At 40.5% G+C, this 15532-nt stretch overlaps 2 protein-coding genes across 8 annotated transcripts in view; one reads left to right on the top strand and one right to left on the bottom strand.

Moving 5' to 3' along the window:
- The window catches only part of LOC129859385 (myomesin-1-like), a 36778-nt gene extending 36014 nt beyond the window's left edge, over window positions 1-764 (bottom strand). For 3 of the 7 annotated variants that reach the window (XM_055929105.1, XM_055929106.1, XM_055929111.1), the window contains exon 1: window positions 510-763. The gene's annotated coding sequence lies outside the window, so the exon portion shown is untranslated. Of the gene's footprint in view, window positions 1-509 lie in introns of all 7 variants that reach the window. The other 4 variants (XM_055929108.1, XM_055929110.1, XM_055929107.1 and 1 more) reach the window with 3 other exon arrangements.
- A 10016-nt stretch (window positions 765-10780) lies between these two features.
- Window positions 10781-15437, top strand: LOC129859383 (myosin regulatory light polypeptide 9). Its single transcript, XM_055929103.1, has 4 exons — window positions 10781-10864; window positions 12126-12329; window positions 13496-13657; window positions 14257-15437. Exons 2-4 carry the CDS (start codon window positions 12146-12148, stop codon window positions 14427-14429), a joined length of 519 nt encoding a protein of 172 aa, XP_055785078.1. The 5' UTR covers window positions 10781-10864; window positions 12126-12145; the 3' UTR covers window positions 14430-15437.
- The last annotated feature ends 95 nt before the right edge of the window (window positions 15438-15532 follow it).

The following is a 15532-nucleotide window of genomic DNA, read 5'->3' as shown; positions in this document are numbered from 1 at the left end:
GATTGTCTCTATTGGATTAGAGGGGATTTTTATAACATTTTTGGGTGTCATATTTTGTTAATCTCCAATGCTCTGTGCACATAACTCAATAGTACTATCAACTTTTTCTGATAGTATAAATAGCCAAATAGAATTGGGGAAATGTAGAATTCAAATCTTTTAAGGATTTTTCTAATAACTTAATGGATGTAGGCCTATACTTACTCTATTTAAATCAAGGGATTTTCAGATTTTTTTAAATACTTAATGACTGTAGCCTGTTCTAAAAGCAACAGGTGCATTTCTTTTATCCAATAGGGTACGATTTTAGGGTGAGGAGAGCTTGTGAATCTGAAATTCCAAATATCAGTGTGTGCACGGAGGCTGACAAAGCACAGGATAACAAGGCAAAAAGAATCACACCATCAACATGCACACGAAACCTACAATAATATTCAACAACGAATTGTCAATATATAGAAAACTCCAATTTTGATGATGGAGCGGTAATTTATTTTGCGATCACTTACCTAGGCCAAAAAAGCTACCAACTGCTGCTGGCAAAGGAAAAAGTGATCCAACTCCAGGTGTAAGCCAACAACGCTTGATATCCAGGCAAATCCGCAGGTAGGTGCAGTAGCAGAGGACAGGGCAGCCGTCTACTCAACAAAAATAATATTGGCACTCGACGGAATGGCCAAGCCGCAGACGCGTCCTTTTATGGTGAGCAGGCCCGATAAATATAGACGGGAGCAGAACGAAGGGAAGCTATCTGAACTATCTGAACTCTCAGAAGACAGCAGCACACCCAACCTAGTTCAGTTAAATGTGAACGAGTACAACTTATTTGCAACGTCCAAAATGACTCCACCTATTGGCCTATATTTAAGGCTATGCTAGGCCTACTGTACAAAACATCTGCAGCCTGTCATCACTCAGTGTTGCTGTATTTTTGACACCATTTAAAGAGTGTGGTCATTACTCATCGTCAGTGTCCCGTTAACTGATTACTTTATAAGTATGGTATTTAAACATTGGTATTTCCTCATACGGGAGACCTTACATTTATTAATGACTATCAAGGTTATTGTCAACATATCATATTCACATATGGAAAGGTCACTTTAGTGCCTGACACATGAACATGACATTTTGGTTGGACCGTGTGTGCCAATGAAGTGATATTCCTCTTCATTTTAATCTTATTTTGCCAGGTAGGCCTATATACCACTCTGATCGATCTTACTGGGCTGACCGCCTGATCCCATAACTTGGACTTCATCTTCAAGAGGAATAAATGGTGTAATTTCCGTCTCATATTGTGCCATTGTTCAATATTCCTACACTTGACTAACGGTTGTCTTGGCTCCTCACCATAAGAGCTTCAGCTGTGTCTGTGACTAACTATAGCCATGCTATTATTGCCTGTGTCACACAACAAATGCCGGTTAGCATTGTGTGTGTTTGTGATGGCGCGGTGTGTGTGTGTCTGAGAGAGAGCGAGAGATAGAGAGAGAGAAAGCGCATACCCATCCTTTTATTATATTTCCTTGTCATTGGAGTCTGGATGGAACTCCACTCCGTGCAGGCAATAGCCTGTCTATATCCCAATTGGCACCGTATTCCCTATAGCGCCCAACCAGCCATGCAGGTCCTATAATTCAGAATTATTGGATCTCTTTGGGATCAGCTCTGTGCGTGACTGAACATCAAAGGGGATTGCTCTCTTTTTCAATGGGGTTTAAACTAAAAGGTCCAGAGATGTGCTGTAATCTAAGGCTAAGCCCCCAATTACCTAACAGTGTGATAATCATAATTCATATTAAGGATGTGTTTCTTGAAAAAGTCTCCACAGTTCTGTTGAAAGTTCAGGTGCCCTCTCAGCCAGGAATGTGATAACATGTTGGGCTAATGACTTCATCCCATCACAACCTGCAGTAAATCAGAAGGATGGTCCAGTGCCACTAATATGTCTATATCCCAATTGGCACCCTATTCCATATAGCGCCCAATGTACAGTGCATTTCGGAAAGTATTCAGACCCCTTGGCTTTTTCCAGATGTTGTTACATTACGGCCTTAAAACTGGCCTTAAAAATCGTTTTTTCCCCTCATCAATCAACACACAATACCCCATAATGAGAAAGCAAAAACAGGTTTTTAGAATTGTTGGCTGATGTATTCAAAATAAAAAACAGAAATATAGCATTTACATAAGTATTCAGACACTTTACTGAGTACTTTGTTGAAGCACCTTTGGCAGCGATTACAGCCTCGAACACCTATGTGTGAATGCTATTCATTGACTACAGCTCAGAGTTCAACACCATAGTGCCCTCAAAGCTCTTCACTAAGCAAGGACCCTGGGACTAAACATCTCCCTCTGCAACTGGATCCTGGACTTTCTGACGGGCCGCCCCCAGGTGGTAAGGGTAGGTAACAACACATCCACCACGCTGATCCTCAACATGGGGTGCGTGCTCAGTCCTGTCCTGTACTCCCTGTTCACTCATGACTGCATGGCCAGGCACAACTCCAACACCATCATCAAGTTTGCCGATGACACAACAGTGGTAGGCCTGATCACCAACAATGATGAAACAGCCTATAGGGAGGAGGTCAGACCTGGCAGTGTGGTGCCAGGACAACAACCTCTCCTTCAATGTGATCAAGACAAATAGATGATTGTGGACTACAGGAAAAGGAGGACCGAGCACGCGCCCATTCTCATCAACGGGGCTGCAGTGGAGCAGGTTGAGAACATCAAGTTCCTTGGTGTCCACATCACAAACAAACGATTATGGTCCAAACACACTAAGACAGTTGTGAAGAGGGCACGACTAAACCTATTCCCCCTCAGGAGACTGAAAACATTTGGCATGAGTCCTCAGATCCTCAAAAGGTTCTACAGCTGCACCATCGAGAGCATCCTGACTGGATGCATCACTGCCTGGTATGGAAACTGCTTTGACTCCGACCGCAAGGCACGACAGAGGGTAGTGCATACGGCCCAGTATATCACTGGGGCCAAGCTTCCCGCCTTCCAGGACCTCTATACTAGGCGATGTCAGAGGAAGGCCCAAAAAATTGTCAAAGACTCCAGCCACCCTAGTCATAGACTGTTCTCTCTGCTACCGCACGGCAAGTTGTACCGGAGCGCCAAGTCTAGGTCCAAAAGGTTTCTTAACAGCTTCTACTCCCAAGCTATAAGACTCCTGAACAGCTAATTAAAGGGCTACCCAGACCCCTCTTTTACGCTGCTGCTACTCTCTGTTTATTATCTATGCATAGTCACTTTAACTCTACCTACATGTACATATTACCTCAATTACCTCGACTAACCGGTGCCCCCGCACATTGACTCTGTACTGGTACCCCCTGTATATAGCCTCGCTATTGATATTGTTATTTTACTGCTGCTGTTTAATTATTTGTTACTTTTATTTTTTCACTTATCTATTTTTTACTTAACACGTTTTTCTTAACTTCTTAAAGCATTGTTGGTTAAGGGTTTGTAAGTAAGCATTTCACTGTAAGGTCTGTTGTATTCGCGCATGTGAGACATAAAATTTGATTTGATTTGAGTCTTCTTGGCAATGACGCTACAAGCTTGGCGCACCTGTATTTGGTGAGTTCCTCCCATTCTTCTCTGCCAATGATTTCAAGCTCCGTCAGGTTGGATGGGGAGCGTTGCTGCACAGCTATTTTCAGGCCTCTCCAGAGATGTTCCATCGGGTTCAAGTCCAGGCTCTGGCTGGGCCACACAAGGACATTCAGAGATCTGTCCCGAAGCCACTCCTGCGTTGTCTTGGCTGTGTGCTTAGGGTTGTTGTCCTGTTGGAAGGTGAACCTTCACCCCAGTCGGAGGTCCTGAGCGCTTTGGAGCAGGTTTTCATCAAGGATCTCTCTGTACTTTTCTCCATTCATCTTTGCCTCGATCCTAACTAGTCTCCCAGTCCCTGCTACTGAAAAAATCCCCACAACATGATGCTGCCACCACCATGCTTCACCGTAGGTATGGTGCCAGGTTTACTACAGACGTTCCAGGTTTACTACAGACGTGACGCTTGGAATTCAGGCCAAATAGTTCAATCTTGGTTTCATCAGACCAGAGAATCTTGTTTCTCATGGTTTGAGAGTCTTCAGGTGCCTTTTGGCAAACTCCAAGTGGCCTGTCGTGCCTTTTACTAAGGAGTGGCTTCCGTCTGGCCACTCTACCATAAAGGCCTGATTGGTGGAGTGCTGCAGAGATGGTTGTCCTTCTGGAAGCTTCTCCCATCTCCACAGAGGAACTCTGGAGCTCTGTCAGGGTGAACTGACCAAGGCCCTTCTCCCCTGATTGCTCAGTTTGGCTGGGCGACCAGCTCTAGGAAGTGTCTTGATGGTTCCAAACTTCTTCCATTTAAGAATGATGGAGGCCACTGTGTTCTTGGAAATTGGCAACCTTCAAAGCTGCAGACAGTTTTTGGTACCCTTCCCCAGATCTGTGCCTCGACACAATCCTGTCTCGGAGCTCTACGGACAATTCCTTCGACCTCATGGCATGGTTTTTGCTCTGACATGCACTGTCAACTGTGGGGCCTTATATAGACAGGTATGTGCCTTTCCAAATCATGTCTAATCAATTGAATTTACCACAGGTGGACACCAATCAAGTTTTAGAAACATCTCAAGGACGATCAATGGAAACAGGATGCACCTGAGCTCAATTTCAAATCTCATAGCAAAGGGTCTGAATACTTATGTAGATAAGGTATTTACATTTTTTATTTGTAATAAATTTGCAAACATTTCTAAAAAGCTGTTTTCGCTTTGTCATTATGGGGTATTGTGTGTGTATATTGCTGAGAAAATGTTTATATTTAATCAATTTTAGAATACGGCTGTAATAGAATAAGGCTGAAAAAGTAAAGGGGTCTGAATACTTTCCGAAGGCACTGTATTAAGCAGTCCACTATATAGGGAATAGGGTGCCTTTCGTGAAGGAACCATTCTACTCTAACCACATGCCTCCCATTGTTCCTGGTGTGTTGGCAGGCTTGTCAGTAAGTTATCTTGCCCGTTGGCAAGATAGCATCACACCAAAGTTTGCCCTGGTTATGCTAACAATCAACAACCCCACAACTGGATAGGAGTGGGTGTTGTGGATCGTGACGAGACAGAATCATTTCAAGCTAGTCTTCTGTGAAACTCCCACTGGAAGTTAGTCGATTGTGATTATGAATGCAAACTTTGTTTTAGTTTCCACCCCTATGAGACTAGTACCCTCTAGTGGTCAATATGGGCAGTGCAATGTGAGATCATGATTGTATTATTTGATTCTGGTCAGACAGGCACAGGGCAGGCTTTTGTTCTAGCCCAGCAGAAAAACACTGAAATTCACTAATCAATGCCTACTGGGAAAAAACTGTTTGAATCAACATTGTTTCCACGTCATTTCAACCGGAAAAAACAACATAATGACGTTGGATTTGCAAAAAGTCATCAAAGCAAGGGAATTTCGTCTGTTTTTCATCCTTTCTTTTCCTAAATACAACGACGTAGTGACATTTGTTGATTTCACGTTGAATTCACAATAGTTGACAACTCGACCACATGTAAATCAAAACTAGACGTTTAACTAGTTTCAACTGACTCAGGTGTGTTATTATTAGTTTGTTTAGTGGTTTTGAGATTTAAGCTCTCCTCGCCATCCCAGTTTCGAGTAGAAAACCCTTTGTATCCTTTTCGAGTAGAAAACCCTTTGAGTAAACATGAACACATTAGGGTCTCAAGATATTGTTCTCCATTACTCATTCCTGTCGTTGTAGTGACCTGTTCCCATAAAAAAAATATGAAATAACATTTTATTGGTCGCATACACATATTTAGCAGATGTTATTGCGGGTGTAGCGAAATGATTGTGTTCCTAGCTCCAACAGTGCAGTACACAACAATACATACAAATCTAAAAAGTTAAATAATGGAATTAAGAAATATAGAAAAATTAGGATGAGCAATGTCGGAGTCCGGAGTATATATACTTTTGATTTTGTAAATAGGGATCTTTTATCCTATAGTTTGTTAAAGACAGGGGTTGATGGGAAATGTTATCAGGCAATCCAGTCTCTTTACAAAGTAGCAATTGCTTGTGTGCGTGTTAATGAATATCGTACAGATTGGTTTCCCTGACCCTCAGGTCTAAAACAAGGAGACCCTAATCACCGACTTTATTTTATATGTTTATAAATGATTTGGCAAAATAAATTAAACAGTTAAATATCGGAGTAAGATATGATGATGATGAAATGCTAAGTACCCTTTTATATGCTGATATTATTTTGATGGCAGAAACTGAACAATATATGTTATTATGTGCAGTCAATTGGTGTAAAAGACTCATGATCAACCAGACAATAACACAGATAATGCATTTTAGAAAACCAGGTACTAAGATAAGTGTTTTTCAGATTTGTTTTGGTGAAGACATTCTTGAGTTCACTAGCAATTATAAATATTTGGGTATTTTTATTGATGAACATATTAACTTTGTAAGAATATGTCAAAGATAAATACACAACGCAGAGACAGATTACGAGAGGTCAAGAGGACGAGAGTCAACAGAGTAATAACAATCAATGGAAATAGTGTTTTTCCTGTAATAGGGAATTATTGAGCAATGGTTCAGAGACATGGGAGGAATATGTCTTCTGAAATAGGATACTTGTTATTTGGTCATTGGCTAGTTTAATTGCAAGGAATTCTAATTGGACAACCACAGGCTAAAACCAAATTAAGGGAGACAGATATTATTAAAAAACAACTGTTGATACAATATGAAAAAAAGAGGTGGAGAAGATTAATCATAAACCCAAATTGAGAACTTTTTGTTTGACAAAGTGTGAATTCATGTGTGAGAGAATTATTATGTATAACCTACCTAAAAGGACTCCCGAGTTGCGCGGCGGTCTAAGGCACTGCATGTCAGGCATCACTACAGTCCCTGGTTCGTATCCAGGTTGAATCAGATCCGGGTGTGATTGGGAGTCCCATAGGGTGATGCACAATTGGTCCATTGTAGTCCGGATTTGGCCGGGGTAGGCCGTCATTGTAAATAAGAATTTGTTCTTAACTGACTTGCCTAGATAAATAAAGGTTAAATAAAAAAATTATTGCAATTAAAATAAAAGCAAGATTTTTGTCCATTGTATATTTACGTTTGCAGAATATTTAGATAAAGCCTGGAATAAAAGAAAAAGCGCTACCTATAATTAAATTATAAAAAAAATATTTAGCTTCTACGTGGTAAATGGTACGTGTGTATATAGATTGTGTATAGGCTTGTCTCCCACATTAATCTTATTTTTTGTGTCAGACTGGGTTCAAATGCCTTATGTTTCATTTTTCTGTACTTATTTATCTTTATCTGTTATGTATGTATGTGTATATACAGTGTATGGAAGAAACATTTCAGTTGAATGCATTCAGTTGTACAACTGACTACATTTATTACATTTACGTCATTTAGCAGACGCTCTTATCCAGAGCGACTAACAAATTGGAATGTTCATACATATTCATCCTGGTCCCCCCGTGGGGAATGAACCCACAACCCTGGCGTTGCAAGCGCCATGCTCTACCAACTGAGCCACACAGGACTAGGTATCCCTTTCCCTTTATATGTATGTATGTACAGTTGAAGTCAGAAGTTTTCATACCCTAAGGTTGGAGTCATTAAAACTCGTTTTTTAACCACTCCACAGATTTTTTGTTAACAAACTATAGTTTTGGCAAGTCGTTTAGGACATCTACTTTGTGCATGACACAAGTAATTTTTCCAACAATTGTTTACAGACAGATTATTTCACTTACAATTCACTGTATCACAATTCCAGTGGGTCAGAAGTTTACATACACTAAGTTGACTGTGTCTTTAAACAGCTTGGAAAATTCCAGGAAATTATGTCATGGCTTTAGAAGCTTCTGATAGGCTAATTGACATCATTTGAGTCAGTTGGACGTGTACCTGTGGATGTATTTCAAGGCCTACCTTCAAACTCAGTGCCTCTTTGCTTGACATCATGGAAAAATCAAAAGAAATCAGCCAAGTCCTCAGAAAAAAAATTGTAGACCTCCACAAGTCTGGTTCATCCTTGGGAGCAATTTCCAAATGCCTGAAGGTACCACGTTCATCTGTACAAACAATATTACGCAAGTATAAACACCAAGGGACCACGCAGCCGTCACACCACTCAGGAAGGAGACACGTTCTGTCTCCTAGAGATGAACGTACTTTGGAGCGAAAAGTGCAAACAATTCCAGAACAACAGCAAAGGACCTTGTGAAGATGCTGGAGGAAACAGGTACAAAAGTATCCATATCCACAGTAAAATTACTCCTATATCTACATAACCTGAAAGGCCGCTCAGCAAGGAAGAAGCCACTGCTCCAAAACCTCCATAAAAAAATCCAGACTACGGTTTCCAACTGCACATTGGGACAAAGATCGTACTTTTTGGAGAAATGTCCTCTGGTCTGATGAAACAAAAATAGAACTGTTTGGCCATAATGACCATCGTTATGTTTGGAGGAAAAAGGTGGAGGCTTGCAAGCCTAAGAACACCATCCCAACCGTACATTTTGTTATGAGGAAGGAAAATTACGTGGATATATTGAAGCAACATCTCAAGACATCAGTCAGGAAGTCAAAGCTTGGTCGCAAATGGGTCTTCCAAATGGACGATGACCCCAAGCATACTTCCAAAGTTGTGGAAAATGGCTTAAGAACAACAAATTCAAGGTATTTGAGTGGCCATCACAAAGCCCTGACCTCAATCCTATAGAAAATGTGTGGGCAGAACTGAAAAGCGTGTGCGAGCAAGAAGGCCAAGAAACCTGACTCAGTTACACCAGCTCTGTCAGGAGGAATGGGCCAAAATTCACCCAACTTATTATGGTAAGCTTGTGGAAGGCTACCGGAAATGTTTGACCCAAGTTAAACAATTTTAAGGCAATACTACCAAAATACTAATTGAGTGTATGTAAACTTCTGACCCACTGGGAATGTGATGAAAGAAATAAAAGCTGAAATAAATAATTCTCTCTACTATTATTCTTAAAATATAGTGGTGATCCTAACTGACCTAAGACAGGGAATTTTTACTAGGATTAAATGTCAGGAATTGGGAAAAACTGAGTTTAAATGTATTTGGCTAAGGTGTATGTAAACTTCCGACTTTAACTGTATGTACAGTTGAAGTCAGAAGTTTACATACACCTTAGCAAAAAACATTTAAAAAATCTTGATTGAGTAGGCGTTCTAAAATGTGTGTGTGTATATCTATATACTGTATTCTAGTCAAGGCTCATTCTATATAACTACTTCTGTACATATACTACTCGACCTTATGTATTCTTCATATATACTACATTTACTGTCCATAAAGTGACCACTGTTCCATTATTAAAGTGACCAGTGTTTTATGTCTATGTACATAGGCAGCAGCCTCTAAGGTGCAGGGTTTAGTATATGTTTAGATAAATACATGTCTCTGGTTCCAATCTGCTGACTCTATATTAAAAATAGTTTTTTACAGTTCAACAAACTAAGAATAATTCCACTTCTCTTGGGAGCAGGCAGAATGCACTCCTTTTCATTAAGGTTATTGGGCCATAGTTGTAAACTTTACTAATAGCTCATATCTTGAACAATCAAACTAATAATTTCTAAAATAGCACTCATAGGGATAATTATTTATGTTTACTCTTCCTTTGGCCTATGAAAAGGTGGCGGGGCTCAACTAAAATGTTATTCAATGTTGTATAAACAAGTGTTGAAAATGCCAGGGTCTCACAGCTGCATTGCATGGCTGCCATCATAAGCCTTTTTCCTCCATGCTGAATGTGCCTGTGGCTTGTCTACATTGTTAAACCCCTTCTCTTGTTCCCTTTGAGGAGTGTGTGTTCACTGAGAACCCACATTAGGTTACTGCTGTGGCCCATTTTAACCAGTGAGTCATCATGGGTCCCATAGAGCTTTCTTGCTTTGGATCTCCAGCATTAACCTTCTCCAAGCGGCAACGGGGAACCAACTGTTCACTCTGACCCAAATGGGCATGTCATGAAAATTCTCCCCAAAGCATCTATAATTGTCCATCCAGTCATTATTCTTCATTTCTGGAGCATATGTGAAAATGTCAATTTACCGATATTCCAAAACATTTAGGGTACTATCAAAATATTGATGTGTTAAGCTACTGAGCTATAAGGTGAAGAAATCTGTCAATGTGCCCTTGAGCAAGGCACTTAACCCTCATTTGCTCCAGTGCTGCCATACTACTATGGCTGACCTTGTAAAACAACACATTTCAAGGCCCCTATCTGGTGTATGTGACAATAAAACATATTTTTGTTATATGATCATTGTATTTGCTAGGCTATATGTTTTGTAAATTGAGGACATCGGAGTTTTAGTCTAATAAGAATGGTGTCACCAAAGCATTGTTATCTTACTCATGATAAGGCACAGGAAGATACATTTATTTTCTCCGTATTTGGGCATATCTCAAGAATGTTTACGTAGCAAAGGAGTGTTTTGAGGAAACCCCATTAACTTCAATGGAGGGTATACCCAAGTAAAACTGAACTGATTTACAAGTATTACATCAAGTTATGTATAGTCAAAGCAACGTACATGAACGAAATATCTAAATATATAATTGTTTTTTTTATACTGTTAAAAAAAAAAGTTGAAATCAAATAAAAATGATTTAGAAATTCTAAAGCCCTCCCCATTTTCTGAAGTTAGTTTGGTCTGTATTTCCTGTGCGGAAACATTTAAGGAAGTTAGGGCGGTGGTTGTGAGAGGGCAGCACGGGCTAACTGACAATCCAGCTTTTCGGAATCAGGTAGCTAGGTCTAATATTTGCTCGTATAAACGTAATTTCACTTGCTAATCCCATGCTGCTATTGAAGTGTTGACTGTACAGTTTGAAATGTATACGCTACAATGGTTTTCATATGGAAGTGTTTGTTTCCTGGATGATTTAGCCTTAACTAGCGGAGTCAGCAGGCTAGGTAAATAAGCTAACAGTCGGCTTGTTAACTGCCAAGATCATAGTATTTCCTAAAGGGGGAGAAAAATGCTTTTCTAACTAGCAAGTTGAAATTGTTTTAAGTTGCATCAAGAGACCGCACGCTAGATACCTGTGTATTGTAACGAGATTTGCCGAAACAAAATACATTATCTAGCTAGCGAGCATCCTGGCATTCGTATTGTTTTATCGTCTCAACAATGTCGCCAACGTCAACTTTCTCGTAACTTTATCATAGCCATTCCACATTTTGGATAATTGATATTTGTGCTGTATGTTAATTTCTACGATACTGCTTGCGTTGATAGTAGCAACAGCTGGCAGCTAGATTAATCTGTTTTTATAGGCCCCATTGTCCATTCATGACGTAGTATCGCTAACTAAAAGTTGCCTTTTCACTCGATTATTTCTCAAAGTATGGCATTTCAATTGGTGTTTGTAGATAGTTTATCATACCGCTACTTTTATATGGTTAATGTTAGCTAACGTGTCAGATTGAATTTAAGTCTGACTTCAGTCACCCAGTATTGCACAACCTCAAATTAGATCACTAAACCGGTCTTATCCTGCCCTGTGCTGTTGCCATAATAGTTAGTTAATGGTGTGGACCACTGGCTCCATCTATTACTAGCTAGGTAGGAGGCCTATTATTGAAGCAGTGGCCCTCTCTCTGAATGAGGTTGTTGAACTTGCCAGAATTTCTCTCACGTCAGTTTTTCCTATCCTGTGCTAAGGGAACTAGAACAGCCTTCAACAGCAGTATAACATTTCCATTTATAGTGTAGTGAGGACACCTCCGGGGATTATTTTCCAGTCTCTGAATTAGATTAGCCCATAGCCAAGGAAAGCTGTGCGTAACTGGTCAAATCTTATTTTGGGTAATTGCATGAGCCAGTAACTGCTGCTCTCAATATGTTTATCATAGCCTCTTAAGTATAATAAGATGTTGTCCCAGGAACTGAGCTTCATTGACATCCGAACACTGTCTAAATCTGCTTTGAAATAGTAAAATTATTTGGGATATTACAAATGTGGGGCTGCTGACTTCAGGATTATGCTCTTTTGACCCTTACAGGTAAACGCACAACAGCCAAAATGTCGAGCAAAAGGGCAAAGGGAAAGACCACCAAGAAGCGCCCCCAGCGTGCTACTAGCAATGTCTTCGCTATGTTTGACCAGTCTCAGATCCAGGAGTTCAAGGAGGCCTTCAACATGATTGACCAGAACCGTGATGGGTTTGTCGACAAGGAGGATCTGCACGACATGCTAGCCTCATTGGGTGGGTATCTTAGCTTGTCCCTGAAACCCCCTTCTGCTGATCTGAAATCAGTCCGTTTGTTTTCTCTTGGACTTTGTTTAATTCACTCAATTTGAAACCGAGGCACTGAATGATTTCCCGAGTTGTATACTATGACGCAAGCTAGATCTATTCAGGCTTTTATAAAGCTAGGCTGCTTCACATTCCAGGTCAGGCCTCATCCGTACGACTGGATATTGCTCGTCCGCCTGTCGTTAACTCTAGCATGCTAGTTGAACGCCAAACTGTTGCTTTAAATTTAAAGAAGTTAGTTCTCAAATTCAGCAGGCTATGGTATGAAATGGGCTTTTAGAAATGCAGTCTTGTTGCGTTATGGCCATAAACATATGATCCAGAGAAGTGTTTTGAAACCTCTAACCCTGGCAATTTCACTGATAAACTCATGAGTACACTGGCTGCCAGACTTGACTTGAATGGGAACTGCAGTCTATGGTTGGTTGCGGCTGTCAGTTTCCCTTTCGCAAAATGCTGTCGCGTGACATACAGTTTGGAAAGCAAATACTCAAATGTGATGGATGTCTAATGACATTGAATATTTTATAAAATCATTAGTCTTCCTTAAATGAAGGATGATGCAGTCTTGGTGAGAGGGAGGGCATCTGATGTCATTGGTCCTCAACTTGTGGGTCAGGCACTTGATTCAGGAGAAATGGAGTTAGCTGTTAGTTAGCCTGCCCCGGAGCAGGTTAGTTGTGAAGGATTCATTGCCATAGAAATACACCTGGAAGGTGAGCAACATTCGTGGTACCGGTTATCCAGAGCTGACCGAAATTAACTCGCTAACTCCAACCAGATTTGTAGTATGGTGCTCGGGTATCTCTTGAGTGTTTATTAGGCTGTTAAGCTCCCCCTTCAATGGTTATCTTGATCAAGTGTTTGACAGATTGAGGCAGAGCACTGAGTTGTCTCTATTGGGTTTGGGTGTGTTTTCCAGCTAGTGTTAGAGTTTCAATAGAATACCAGTCATGCATTAGTAAAGAGCAGGCGGTTTCCCATCAACATTCCCTACACCCTGTTCCCATTGTGTTTTATACGCTTGAAACCATTTATGCCAGTGTTGTAAAACGAGGTTACTGTTAACAGGGAGTTGCAGTCTGTTCGAATGTGGCACTGTGATTCTTTCTCAGGGAAGAACCCGTCTGATGAGTACCTGGAGGCTATGATGACTGAAGCTCCTGGGCCCATCAATTTCACCATGTTCCTCACCATGTTTGGTGAGAAGCTCAACGGCACGGACCCTGAGGACGTCATCAGAAATGCTTTTGCCTGCTTCGACGAAGAGGGTACAGGTAAGGTCTTTGGGGAAAAGTTTAGGGATTTAGCCTAATGGGAATGATGTCATGTTGGTCTGTGTGGCTGTATAGATCATGCTGTTTTAGATGCTGATAATGGATGCCAGTGTTTAGAGAACAAAGGTCCTGAGTTGTTTGCTTTTCAAGATATCCCTAATCTCTGACTCAGCTGGATAGACTGGACTAGCTTCTGAGATAGTAATGTGGGCTGTCCCAATAACAGCTGGACCTGTGGGTTAAACCATAGCTCCTAGGGGTTTAGGCTGAAATAAATATGAAATGGGTCCATATGGGAAATTCATGCTTATAAAATTACACACAGTACACTTGTTTTTTCTTGACAGGATCGATACCCTTAACTTCCTTTCAAAATACTACCCTTGAGTGGGCTACATATTCCTTAAGTGGATTGTAAATACAAAGATGCTTTCTGTGAACTTTGCTCAAATGTGTTCAGGTTGCTTTGTTTGCGCAGATCATTTCAGAAACAGCTGATGGGTTGGGTGTGACTCAACAAATACCTAACTCGTGCATACCCGCCTAAGGAAAGTACCATGGGCATTTTTGCATACCTGTCTATCACCCTCTGTCCTCAGGTGTCATCCAGGAGGAATACCTCAGAGAGCTACTGACCACCATGGGTGACCGCTTCACAGACGAGGAAGTGGATGAGCTCTTCAGGGAGGCTCCCATTGACAAAAAGAGCAACTTCAACTATGTGGAGTTTACGCGCATCCTAAAACACGGAGCCAAGGATAAGGACGATTAAGACCACAGCCATGACAGTCATATTATGGTTTCTCTCTGGCACCTCTTCTCCTTTACACCCAGCTAGACCATCTTGCTGCATGTCTCGGTTCTATAAAACCCATGTTAAGCAAGGCGAAACCACTGCTATCAACCATACCTGGGTCATTCCACCAATTCAATGCCTTTTGAAAAGTCTAACTTGGTAAAAGAGAACAATTCTGTCAAGGCCTCTTGTTCATCTTCATAAGTTTTCCATATGATAAATAAGCATTACTATAGTAACAGGGCTGACTATTTCATCTTAAATCACCTTTTCGTTGGGAATGGAAGCTTGTGTGCAACAGGGAGTGGCAATTGAATGAAAATGGTTTAAATCTGTGTCATAGGGTTGATATGTTATGCCCCACCCGTTCAATGTTTCTTTAGGAAAAAATATTTATAGAGTAATGGTCAAAATGAGAGTTAAGTTCACGTAACAGGGTTTACCTTAAATGAGGGACAAGTGTAAATGATTCACTAATCACATAAAATAAAATATCTTCAGATGACTGTCAAAGCAACAAAATAAATGGTGCTTTACAATGATGGTGACATTTTGGTGTTAAGTGGGTTTTTAAATAATAATAAAAAAGTTGGTGTGCATGGCGGGACATGTCAAAATACTGACTCTTGGCACTTTAGCTAGTCTTCATATAAAAACTCAGCTTTATTATTCTCCATGTGGTCTATATTAAAGGGCGCTTTAAAAATGCAATTTTGGTTCACAAATTTGACTCAAACTACCAAAGGGACGTGAAAGGCACTTTTTGTGGAAAGACCCACCTGTAAGCTCCCATTTCAGTATTGCCAGATTTGAACATCTATTAGAAATGTAGCTGGCTGGTGATTGTGAAAATCCAAAACATGGTACTGGTCTGTGACATCAAAATTATGGAAAATGCAACTCGACGCAAGCGCCTAAGTTACTCTAATGGCCTGGTCTAGCTGAATTTTTACATTTTATAATAAATAAACTTTTTAAATGAAATGGTTAACTTGTATTCTTGACCCTGTTTAAATGATTTGACTGTTGAAATAAACATGTCTGAATGTGGATTTGTCTAGTTAGCTAATGGTTACCTT

The sequence above is a fragment of the Salvelinus fontinalis genome, chromosome 7 (assembly GCF_029448725.1).
Source record: "Salvelinus fontinalis isolate EN_2023a chromosome 7, ASM2944872v1, whole genome shotgun sequence".
Classification (NCBI taxonomy): Eukaryota; Metazoa; Chordata; class Actinopteri; order Salmoniformes; family Salmonidae; genus Salvelinus; species Salvelinus fontinalis.
This window is presented reverse-complemented; position numbering and strand designations above follow the sequence as displayed.